This window comes from Rhincodon typus, chromosome 5 (assembly GCF_021869965.1).
Source record: "Rhincodon typus isolate 14 chromosome 5, sRhiTyp1.1, whole genome shotgun sequence".
NCBI lineage: Eukaryota > Metazoa > Chordata > Chondrichthyes > Orectolobiformes > Rhincodontidae > Rhincodon > Rhincodon typus.
The window spans coordinates 19,901,546-19,914,565 of NC_063336.1; the positions used below are offsets into that span (position 1 = coordinate 19,901,546).

General features: G+C 40.7%; 1 protein-coding gene and 1 long non-coding RNA gene across 2 annotated transcripts in view; one reads left to right on the forward strand and one right to left on the reverse strand.

Annotated features, from left to right (window-relative positions):
* Nucleotides 1-7,726, forward strand: part of LOC125483119 — a 48,612-nt gene extending 40,886 nt beyond the window's left edge. The window contains exons 3-4 of the long non-coding RNA XR_007262087.1: nt 6,674-6,740; nt 7,299-7,726. This is a non-coding gene — a long non-coding RNA (uncharacterized LOC125483119). The remainder of the gene's footprint in view (nt 1-6,673; nt 6,741-7,298) is intronic.
* The window catches only part of amd1 (adenosylmethionine decarboxylase 1), a 29,459-nt gene that overhangs the window by 15,531 nt on the left and 908 nt on the right, over nt 1-13,020 (reverse strand). Inside the window, exon 2 of the mRNA XM_020520380.2 lies at nt 4,801-4,887. Coding sequence (XP_020375969.1) covers nt 4,801-4,887 — 87 coding nt within the window. The remainder of the gene's footprint in view (nt 1-4,800; nt 4,888-13,020) is intronic.

Genomic DNA, 13,020 nt, shown 5'->3' on the forward strand with positions numbered 1-13,020 from the left:
ACTATTTCTGAATTCTGCCACAAAACTATTTCTGAATTCTGCCACAATCATGACCTGTCACATTTGGCGAAGTCCAGGCATGGGCTATTTGAAGGACTGTAACGCTGAACTTTTCATTTCTTTATTTTTCTAATTTATTCCTAAGATCCTGTACCTAGGTACATTTCTACCTAAGACAGCACTGTAAAGCGCCGACTTTGTAAACTTCACAGCATTCATGAGGTCATGTGACAATAAACCTGATTCTAATTCCAAATGTTCTGTTGTCACATCTTTTATAACAGCCCAGAATTGTCCCCAATACTGATGTTAGGCTAATTGGTCTTTTTTAAAATTTCTCTTCTGTTTTTAAACAGTCAAATTTATGATGCAATTCCAAGCCGCATAATAAATTTCACAACAACTTTCCTGGTTTTATTTCAGTACCTTCATAGACTTGTTTTTAAAAGATTCATAGATCTCTCTCAAATTCAATGAATTTTAATCTCTCGGAGGTCCACCCTTTGCCCCAGCTATTGGGAACATTGGACAAGTGAGAGTGAAAGCTAGCTTGATTGTACAAACAAAATACATAGCCTATTTGTTTATGTGGTCAGTCACTGAAAATGCCCAAGAACAACATTCTCCAGAAAGTGCACAGCTGCTTGGAAGATTTGCACTAGCTGATTGGCTTGTAAATGCACTGACCTCTGGTTCAGTAACTTGCTGCTGAGCATGGAACTTGGAGGGTCCATGCAACAGCAGGAAGGAATGAAGGGAACATACCTTGAGAAGCTATGAATATACTTTTAGCAAAGTATCAAAAATTTATTACACAAAACAAAGAATACCATCAAGATGTTTTTGAAACAATCTCATTAGAAATATCAGAAATACAAACTTTAATCCTTTCACCCTCTTAGATAAAGCTACATTAAAGCTACTGTTCAGTTGACATAGGTGTAATTGGTTTCTGGAGCTTTCCTCTTGCATTCTAAAATCTCTCAGAGCAAACACATGGGATTTGCTACATCTTCAGCTCTGTTCCTGGATATCTTTCTTATAAGCCTCTGAGGATTTTCTTCATAGCCCTGACTTTTTGGACACTTAAATTAACAGCACTTTTTCACTCTCAAACCCACGCACATTGCTTGACCTTCTGAACAGTTCTATCTTTGAGATATATCAGAGATCTGTTGGTACGCAGTGGCAATTATTCCTTCTACCTTTGTTTCTAATACATTGCCAACTGTTTGCCTCAAGCTCTAGCCCAAGGCTGAACTTATTAAAAATGCACCATCACCATACTTCAGACTGCCCATCACAACACTCCAAACAAATCTAAGAATAAACAAACAAAAACAAAAGTTGCTGGAAAAGCTCAGCAGGTCTCGCAGCATCTGAGAAGGAAAAAACAAGTTAATGTTTTGGGTCCGGTGACCCCTCCTCAGAACAAAGTTGAGGAAGGTCACCAGACCCAAAACATTAATTGTTTTCTCCTTCACAGATGCTGCCAGACCTGCTGAGCTTTTCCAGCAACTTTGTTTTCGTTCCCGATTTACAGCATCTGCACTCCTTTCTGTTTTTATTAAGAATAAACTGAACTTTCCCTTTGCAGCACACAATACAAAAATACAAATCAAGGGTCTAAATATCATGTACCTTCAACACTATAACCAACATGCAATAAGTTCTGCATAAAAGAGATTTCATCCAGGAAGTCTAAATGACTCAACCATCATAAACAAATTTGAAGTTAGACTTAACTGTACTTGTTATTTTATGCAGTATCAAATTGAACAAGCAGACTTCATTGCTGAAGCAGCAAGGCTGTCAACTTTTGTTTTTGAAATAAATAGCCACAGCTAAACTTAAAGCAGAGTTCATATGTTGAATGCTCAGAGAAGGGATAAGACACAAGGATCAATCAAGACAACTTCTCAAATAAAGTTCACCTGTTCAGAACTTTTACAACTCAGTTCTTAATTCAGCTATGGTTGATAAAATAGATTTCCTGAGTTCCAGTATAATGCTGAAAAATCCATGAAATATGTGCAACTAAAATCACCCAAGCTCAAAGCTTAAGTGCTGCAGAGTCCTCCAAGTTACTTTCCTGCATTTCATTTTATCCAAGCAGCTTAAAACCACAATCTAAAAATGCCATTAATGTGATCGCTTGCTTAATTTTCAGGTTGATTCAAATTAAAAACAATTATTCAAGATCTAGAAACAATTGTTATGGATAGAATGAATAATCATATCGAAAAAAGTGGGTTGATTAGAAAGTCAGCACAAAATTCTGAAGGGGAAGCCACATTTAACTAACAGTTTTTTTGAAGCTGTAACAAAGGCTTAGTGAGGGTAACGCTGTTAAAGATGTCAATACACAATTTCCAGAAGGCATTTGATACAGTGCTAAACAGGCTTGAGGAAAGTTACAGGTCATGGTATGAAAGGGACAGTAGCAACATGGATGCAAAATTGGTTAAGTGACAGAAAACAGTGGATTTTTTCAGGCCAGTGGAAGGTATGTAGTGGTGCTCTCCAGGGGTCAGTATTGGGATCCTTGCTTTTCCTGAAACATGTTAACGATTTAGATCTTGGTGTGCAGGGGACAATTTCAAAGTTTGCAGATGACACAATGCTTATAAGAATTGTAAATTGTGGAAGAAGATTGTCTGGAACTCTAAATACAATGACAAATTGGAGGAGTATGTGGGTAAATGGCAGAGAAGTGTGAGCTGATGCATTTTGGTTGGAAGAATATTGAAATACAACATAAAACAGGAAGTACAATTCTAGAAGGGGCGCAGGAACAGAGATTTGGGGGTATACGTGCAGAGATCATTGAAAGTGGTAGGATGGGGGAGACATCAGTTAAAGCACAGTGCTCCCAATAACAGGGACATAGAGCACAAGAGCGGGAGGTGATGTTGAACTTGTACAAGAGACTTGCTAGATGTCAGCTATCCCTTTATACAGTGGTGGGCACATTACAGAAAAGATGTAAATGCATTGGTGACTGCACAGAACGATTTACAAGACTGGGTCAACGTATGAGAAACTCCAACTCCGAAGAGACTGAAGGAGCTGGGACCATTCTCCTTTGAGAGATGGGCAAGAGGAGATTTGATCGAGGTTTTCAAAATCATTAATGGGCTGAGTAGAGTAGATTGGGAGCTGTTCCCTGCTCAAAAGGAAAAAACCTGAAAGGACATATTTAAGTGTGATGTGCAAACAAGGGTGATGTGAGAAAATACGTTTTCAAACTGCAAGTAGTTAGGGCCTGACTGGAAATATGGAGGAGGCAGGTTCAATTGAGGCAATCAAGTGGGCATCAGAAGAGGTCAATGGGCTGAGGAGAGGAAGATGGAGTTTAATTTGGATAAATGTGAGCTATTGCACTTTGGTACAACAAACAAGGGCAGGACTTGTACAATTAATGGTAGGGCTCTGGCTAATGTTAAAGAACAGACAGACCTAGAGGCTCAGGTATGCAATTCTTTGAAATTTGCGCCACAGCTAGACAGGCTGGTTAAGGCAGCGTTTAGCATGCTTGCCTCCATTGTTCAGACCTTTTGAATATGGAGACCAAAAAAACTGCAGATGCTGGAATCCAAGGTAGACAAACAGGAAGCTGGATGAACACAGCAAGCCAGGCAGCATTTGGAGGGAAGGAGCAGTCAACATTTTGGGTATTAACCTCCTTCAGGACTCTGAAGGGTAATTGTCCTGAAGAAGGGAATACATGAAACATTGACTGTTCCTTTCCTCCAGATGCTGCCTGGCTTGCTGAGTTCTTCCAGCCTCCTGTTTGTCTACCTGTTGAGTATAGAACTGGGATGCGAGGAAATTGGTGAGGCCAGTCTGCAGTAGAGTGTACAGCTCTGGTTGCTATTTTATAGAAACAATATTATTAAATTGGAGAGGGCTCTGAAAAGATATACCAAGATGTTGCCAGGAATAGAAGATTTAGTTATAGAGATTGACTGGGACATTTTTCACTGGAGCATTGGAGATTGAGGGGTGACCTTATAGAGGTTTATAAAATCATGAGGGACGTAGATAAGATGAATAGCAAGGGCCCTATCCCTAGGGTGGAAGAATTCCAAACTTGGGGGGGCATATTCTTAAAGGTGAGAGGAAAAGGATTTAAAAATGACAAGGGGCAAATTCTTGTTTTAAGCAGTGTGGTTCGTAATTGGAATGAACTGCTGGAGGAAGTAGTGAATGCAGGTAGAGTTACTACGTTTAAAAGACATTTGGATAAGTACAAGGATAGGAACAAGGATAGGAATGATTTGGAGGGATATGGGTCAAATGAAGGCAAGTGGGACTAGCTTGGTTTGGGAATATGGTTGGCATGGACAAGTTGGACTGAAGGATCCGTTTCCAAACTCTATAACTGTGAAATGGTGTGGGGGGATGGGGGAAAGGCAGGAAATTAGCAAAAGGTAATACAGCCACAGTGCTGGCATGATAGACCAAATAGTCTCCTCATGCACCATAACTATTCTGAAACTGTGAAATAGTTATGATGCAAACTGGTATTTTCCCTTGGAGTATTGTAACTATTCAAACAATACCTCAGTTCCATAAAAAGAGCCCTTATCTATGAGAGGCACTATAACCAATTGAGCTAAAATTTAGAAATGGACACATTTATCATGGTTAAGCATGAAACCCCAAGTCTTCAGTTTGCAGCCCTTGATATTTTTCTCCTAATCTAAATATTGTTTTTGCAATAATAAACTGTTGGTAATCTAACCCATATCCTGTTCAATTCTAACTAGATTCATAAGAAACAAAATATTCATATACCTGAGTATATAGGCTTCCTGCCTGTCCGTCTTTGTCACACTTATGATCAAACAATGCACATTTTCCAATAGCTTGTCCCACTCAAACCTACAAAAAAAAAGACAAACTGTCATTAGTCTTGGAAAGATTCCAAAAGTGACAACCTATCACAAAATTTAATTTGTCAAAGAAAAATACTGATGCTGTCTGATAAGTATTTTAATCTTTGCACAACTATCATCTTTTTAAAAAGTAATGCAGCACACTGAAGTAGTTTGACACAGCACATTTCACACGAGATATACAGCAAAAGCTCAGGGAACAGACAGCATTCCAACATTAGTACTGAAAATGTGCTCCAAAACTAGCTGCGCTTCTCGCCAAGCTGTTCCAGTCGACCCTCAACTGGTGGCATCTACTTGGCAATGTGGAAAATTGCCCAGGTTACGCAGTACAGATACTAACCCAATCAATTACTGCACCAGTTTATTTTCAATCAAGTGCCAGATGAGGTCAATATGCCATTAAACAGCAATTGATTCACAATACCTGAAAACTCCTGATCTCCTTACAGCCTTGGACCAAACATGGACAAGAGCTGAGTTCCAGAGGTGACTGTGACAGCACTTGACATCAGGGCAGCATTTGACAAAGAGTAACAAGGAAATTTAGTGGAACTGCAGTCATAAGGCAATCAACAAGGAAACCTAGATCTGAGGAAGAAGATACTTGCAATGAAGGCAGGATTGCAAAGGGACCAATCAAATGAGGCTGAGTTGATCAAGTTGCTCTATGTTGAGAGGATAAGGAAACTGGGCCTATCAATCATCTCTGGAATTTAGAAGAGTAAGAGGTGATGTCATCGAAACAGATGAGAATCTGAAGAAATCTGGCAAGGTAGTCAGAAGCTGCTTCCCCTGTCCGGGGAATCTAGGACACAGCAGAACAGTCGCAGGATAAGGGACTAATCATTTCAGACTGAGAAGGAAAAATACATTTACTCAAAGGGATATAAATTTTTGAAATTCTCTACCCTAGAGATTGTGAATGCTCCAGAGTATATCTTTAAGGCTGACACATTGATTTTTGATCTCAGAGTCAAAAATGGTAGGAGAAAGTGGAGTAGAAGCAGATTATTCATGACTGTATTGAATGGCAGAGCAGGCGTGCTTTTTTTGGGCACAAGGTTTTGGGGATAGACCCAGGAAATATAATCTGCCAAAGGTCAGTGTGACATTTAGAAACAATAAAAAGGACTAAAATAATTAGTGCTATTGGGTGACTAATGAAAGTCACTGCCATTTTTTAATCTTTAATGGATATAGTTGGTGACGGTAGTGAGATTGATGTATATTTGGACAGTCAAAAAGCATTTCCTAAAGTGTGCCATATACCACATATTATAACAACATTTGAAGGCAAAATAGGTTTAAAAAGAGTAAATATTCAGGAACATTCCAGAAGAAATTTACTAGATTGCCATCAAAAAAAGAATTCAATTGTGTTGGCAGGCCAGAAAATCTGGGGAGATCTAGAAAATCTCCAGTCATTCTACAAGCTGATGCCATGCTCCCAGTTTCTTGCCATTTTAAGACACAACCTTGCTGGCATGCCCATGTGTGTTCTTGGTCTGCTGCAGTGTTCAATGAAACTCATTGCAAGTAAGGAATAATACCGGACCTTGAGATTGGGCATGTTACCATATTCAGGACTGAATATTGATTTTTAATGACTTTTCGCCATGCAATGGCATGAAACGCGTTTTTCATTAGTTGCTTATTCTAATATTCATATTAATTCTGGATAAGTGCTTTGTCTATTACAACCATTACGCTCGCATTTTGTACCTTGACATTTCTGACATTCAATCTTATTTGCTGTCTACGCATCTCAGGCTTTCCCCTTTTTTGATCCTCTGGACTAACGTATCTACAGAAGTGCACTCCCACATTAATCACAAGGTAGGTCTCAATTGTTTGCAAAAGTCTCTGGCTCAAGTCTCATTTCAGGATTTGAGTCACAAAACTAAGGCGGACATAAATGCAGTACTGAGGGAGCACTGCACTGTCAGAGATGCCATGTTTGGATGAGATGTCAAATCAAAGCCGCATCTACTTGATCAGGTGCATGTAAAAGTTCTCAGCACTATTCTGAAGAACAGAAGTCATTCCCAATGCTCTGACAAATATTTATCCCTCAAATAATCACGTGTCAACTATATTCATGGTGAAAACATTGACAGAATATTGGCATTAGTCTGCAAAATTGACAACCAAAGCATAACAGTCTTGCATGAAAAAACAAAGTTCAGCACTCATGGATTAAAAGAGATCAATACCCCAATGAAAAAAAATGAATTTTTCTAAGGATCTAAAAATATGAAGTTATATTCTGATGTGTAGAGGAGTTTTCTCTCAGAGATGTAACATGAAATATGGCGACTAGGTGAACAAGTAGAATTGAGCAAGACAGAAGGCTGTCTAGGCAATTGCTGTTCCTGTTTATGTTCTTGATTTCAGGTGACAAGACAGAAATTGATGCTCTCAGATTGATGTTTACACAGTCAAACAATCAACTCTTACAAAGGTTGCAACCTCTTTACCCAGCAAATTACCTTCAATTCAAAAGAGGAAAAACTACACTTAAGCAGCTCAAAATGTTAAAATGATTCTAGAACAGAAGTTACCAGCGATTTGTTGATAAAATATATTTTTGCGCATCTACATTTTCTGGTGAAAACTACAAAGGACAGGCTATGAAACTATGTTATAGTGGAAGATAACTAAGGAAAGCTCTGTGCCTTGATAACCAAAATAAAATTGGAAATATGCCTATTTCCCTCAGTGAAGGGTTTTCTTAACCTAAGATATGGGAGCACCTTCTTGATATGGGTAGTGGTTCAGATCAACTAGGGATAAACATTTAATGGCAGCTTTGGTGGCAATGATGAGATGCTGAGAATGAATTAAAAAACATTAAAAATTAAAATTTGTCTCTCCCAAAGCTCTGGATTTGAGTTTACATTCCACAGAATAACATGATTTAGAGATTGAACACAGATCTTAGAGAGCCATTACACAGTACATACAATTTCCCAGGACAATGTAATAATTCACCCTCCATCCTTATTTTTCTTTTCAAAATTACCTGAAAATCCAGATAAATTTCAAAAGATATAACTGGGTGAATGTCAGAAATAGGTGTTAGTCTAGACCATCATTCTCCATCAACTACACCACTTTTACTATCACTGCTGCCTCACAGCACCAGAGACCCAGGTTCCATTACAGCCTTGGGTGACTGTGCGCAGTCTGCACAGGTTTCTGCCAGGTACTCCCCTACATTCTGAAGATATGGAGGTTAGGTGGATCGGCCATGCTAGATGTAGTTTACACGAATAGAGTGGGTGGGTGCTGGGGCAACAGGGAAGGCTAAAGGCCTCTTCAGAGGGTCAGTGCACACACAATTGGCCGAACGGCCTCCTTCTGCATTGTAGGGATTCTATAATTCTATGAATATCCTGGAAAATACTGAGTGTTTCCAGTAAATGGGAAATCTCCTCTTGGTGAAGGCACACAGACAACAAAATTCATCATCAGCCCCAATGACTCAGTTCAGCCTTTACCCAACTGGGGAAAAGAACATTTGAAGATTAGGATCTCAAATTAAAAAAAAACTCATGGTTTAACAGGCAGTGATCCCCACGCTTCTACTCCTTTGAAAACTTGGACAACCTACAGCAGGCATCTCAAAAGAAACAGGCTCTGCTATAAAAGTAAACTCTCACAAAACTCACATAGCCCAGTGGGAGAAGTTCCACCAATGGTACCGTCACAAGATCCTCCAAATTCAGTGACCCTCCAGTGATAGAAAAGTGGTCCAACAGCAGTATTCTCTTTAAGGCTAACTAGTTCAACACTGAGGGACCAAACACTCAAAACAAGCTACAATGGATATATGCCACTCTGATGGCCAAGGCCAAACTCTTGAAGCAACTGCTCCACTCAGAACTCCATCCTGGCAGCATACTTCAAAGAGGATCCAGGAAATATTTTATGGATGGCCTCAAAACATCCCTGGAAAGGTCAAATATCTTATCAAGTTGGAGTCTTTCTGGTGTATACTGACCAAGATGGAGAAGGCTCACTTGGTAAAGCACAGAACACATTCAGCTATTTTGTTGAGAAGGTACATATGGAAAGCTCAGAGCGCACAAGCCTTCTAATAAATCATCCACTAGATCCTCCAAACACCACGTGCCTCATAAGGCATAGTTTCCAGATCGTACACTGGAGTTGTCAATATAAGGATAAACCAGAACAGCTCCAGAGCGGATTGAGGCTGTAATACTCACTGAATTTTGTATTTAAGAGCTGGATTCTAGCAGGTCCTTGTGACGCAATGGTAGCGTACCTATCTCCGAATCAGAAGGCCTGTGCTCAAATCACACCAGTTCCAGAGGTATGTAATAAACATCACAACAGTTGATAAAAAACCTAAGAGATGTATTCTAATAATGGCTCTGTGACATAGTGCTAGTGTGCCTACCTGAGTCAGGAAACCCAGGTTCATGCCCACGTGGTCTGAAGGCATGTAAAAACATAACTGAACAGGTTGATTAAAAATATCGAGAGCCGAGTTCCTAGGGCTCGTGTTCCTGTCCCTTGACCGGGAAGCCTGGGTTCAAGTCACACCTGCTCCAGAGGTGTATAATAACATTTGAACAGATTGCTATAATCAAAAAAGCAGGATTCTAGCGATCTTCTAACATATGGGCAAGTATTACTGCCTGTGGGCCCGAAGGTCCATATTCATGCTCCACCCACCACAGACACAAACAGGTTGATTAAAACAGAAGCTGGATTCTGGCTGATTAGGAAAGTTGGCAGTGGGTTGTTCAAAAAAAAGGCCTGGTTGAGATTCGTTAACACAGTGGTCGGTTTATTATGAAAGTCTGTTTGTTGCCGTGGTGGGTTGGCTTCTGGACAGGGAAAAGGTGGAAGGTGGTGCGTGTGCTAAGTTTAGTTCATAATAAAGCACTTGTAAGTCTTTTGCCACTCAATTCAACATATGGATATTGGTCAGTTAAATGGGACTTAGCCATTTCAGAACCCATTAAAGCAGAGTGGAAGCAAGTCTTAAGGCCCAGGGACTGCCTCAGAAGACAGGAAAACCACACTTGCTGCATGTTAAGATAGGCAGAATTTTAGTTGACCCCAAATCCAGATGATAGGACTTGGAGACCATCCAGGAGTGCATTACAGCAGTCACATGCAGTGGTAAAACAAGGATGGATGAATAATAAATGCATCTTTTGCCAGGGAGGGGGATGGATTTGGTAGCTAGGGAACAGTGTGGACCAGGAATAAAAACAATGATTGGAAGTGATGTCAACCAAATCTGGCAGTAGATGGTTAAATTAGAGGGCCAGACCTAAATTTTCTAAAGCACATTGGTGAGCCAGATTCAGTTGTGACAATTGACAGTTTGAAGGACACCATTACTACGAGAATATTAATCGAATTTAAACTGCACCCGCCACCGTGCTGGAATTTGAACACTCATTTCCACAGCTTCAGCTTGGCCCTCTGGATTTCTAGCTCAGAAGCAAGAGGACAAAATTAGCATGATAAGTATTTCAGAAGATTTAGAAATTACAGGAGGAGGGGAAAGGCCAAGAGGGATTTGAAAGCGTGGATGTGAATTTTAAAATCAGGATGTTGCTTATCTGAAGGCAACGCACAGAATTGAGATGGGGACATTAAGGCATGATCATTCCAGGTTCAGATGATTTTAAATTTACAGGAGAGAGAGCTGCTGTGAAAGTGCTGCAATAGCCAAGAATAAAACAAAGCATAAGTGAGCGCTCAAGCAACAGATAAAATAAAGTACGGCAAAGACAAGCAATGTTTTGAAAGCAGAAATAGGCAATGATAATGATAGCTCCAATCAGAGATCAGAAGCTTATCGTAAAATCAAATATAACACCAAGATTGCAAAGATCTGCTTAATCTCAAACTGCTGCCAGGAAGAGGAAGAGGAACAGTAAGAAACAAGAGTTTGAAATAGGGCTGAAAGTAATGCCTTCGGTCTTTTCAATATTTAATTCTAGAAAATATTTCTGCTAATTCAATACTGGATGTCAGATTAGCAACAATGAAATCGAGAGGTGGAGTGTTGTCAGTGTACATCTACGTCATTAAGCTGCTTTGGGGAAGTGCTGAGTGAATTTAAATACAGGTTTTTCAACAATCATCCCTCAAACTACATTACAGAAACATTTTATTGTTTGCAGAGCCTTGCAATGCTTCTCTATTTCAAATCTCTAGTCTAGTGGTCATGAAATAAATTTGAGGTTGTGAAAGGTCTTAAATGAGTTCTTTCTTTCAACCATGGCCTGTTAACACCTCCCAAATGCAGCGCGAAAGCAGTAAATATGATTTAAAATAAACAGGCGTTCAGTAAGCCATGAACGTAAACTTCTCAAAAGTCCAGGTTGCACTTGAAATCAAACGACGTTTGGCTGATCCACGTCTTCACATATTTGTTGAGAACGGAGATTTGTCGTTATGTTAACACTGCGTACGTTTTAATATCTACCAGCAATTCGACTTCAAGCATTCATCACCAGACCCACCACCAATCCTATCTCCTGACGATACGAAAATAGCAGGAAGCGCAGAACTGGTGACTACACATTAGCGGGAAGGAATCTCAAAGAAAAGGAGGCTTTTCCCGGTGCTCAGAGAGGGCGCTATTCACGGCTGTAAAATGAGACTGCAAGAGCTCAGCACTGCGGTATCGATTGATGGGAGTAGGCGATCGGCCTTTGTACAATGGCACCCATGTATTGTATATAAGTTTAAAAAAAGACGAGTACAAGGGGGCAGGTATTCCCCAACCTGGGGTAAGAACTTGCCAAAGTACTGGGAGAAAACTGAATTAAGTATTTTAAAAGTGGCCAACTCGAGGGCGTCAACAGGACAATTCCTGTTGTGTAGAGAATCCAGTTTAAATTTATATTAGTCATGCTGAACTATGAGGCAGCCACACCAGGCGCTGCATAGGGGAAAAAAGAACAAGGCGTCTGTAATTTCGCTCCTCCTTCTGTCCGAGATAAGCAGCATATTTAACCCCAGGAGGGTCGGTTGCTACCCACCGACTGGAAAAGGCGCAAACATGTTGTTTCTGCGACAGGGGGATGGGGGAAGGCTGCGTCTTATATGACCCAAACACGTGATGTGCCCGCCAAAAAAATAGACCCCCTTCCCCATACATTCACTGAGGAGTGTTGAGCAACAATGTTTAATACCTTGGTCACCAACGTTCCCAGTTTGGAATACTGCTCATATAAAGGCAGCGTTTCCTCAAACTCAGTCACACCTAACTTCCACCTACATTTTTTTTTAAAAAGAGTAGAAGGAAGGACAACTCCGCTCAGTGCAACCACACGCCCCTTCCTTATTCAAGATATACAAAAAAGTCTTCAATCATTTTGGAGAGCGCGTTGACATAGATTTCGACCCCATCCCCACCAAGAAAATGATCTAAGAAAACCTCCTTTCATCCAACACAAAACATGGAGGAACAAACTCACCGACTTGCCCATGTACAGATACTCCTCTCACCAGATAATTTATTAAATAATTTATTTATTAAATCATTTATGAATTAAAAAATTTATTGAATACACGTGGAGTGCATTCAGCCTGACTGCACCCCCCTAGAAATCATGGTGCACATTTAAAAGGAGAGAACACTGTGAAAGGAGTGGGCACGTCTTCCCTGACCCGTCAGAAGAGGAAGAAATAGAGAGAGAAGGTACAGCTCTGAACAAATGAGACCACGACTCAAATTCAGGAACAAGCGTGAGAGCAGCCAATCCGCCCCCCGCCCCACCAAATTCTCAGAAACCGGGGCTTGCCACCTGTTACTCGGGGTGGCCAGACTTCTAACTGAAAGCATAGGCACTCAAACCACCCCCCAACACACACACACACACACAAAGTGCAGCTTGGCAGAAAATGCCAGGAGCGGGGCAGCAAAAGGGCGAGGAGTGAGATGGGGCCGCACCCAGTGCCCGCCGTTAAATCAGGCAGGAATCTGCAGGGGCGGGGGGTTGGTTCCGCCATGTCAGGCCGTTCAACCTAAGGGTCCCCACACACACCCACCTACTCACCAACACACCTACCCCCAACCAGATAGTACAACACCCCCCACCACACACCCCACCCCATACAC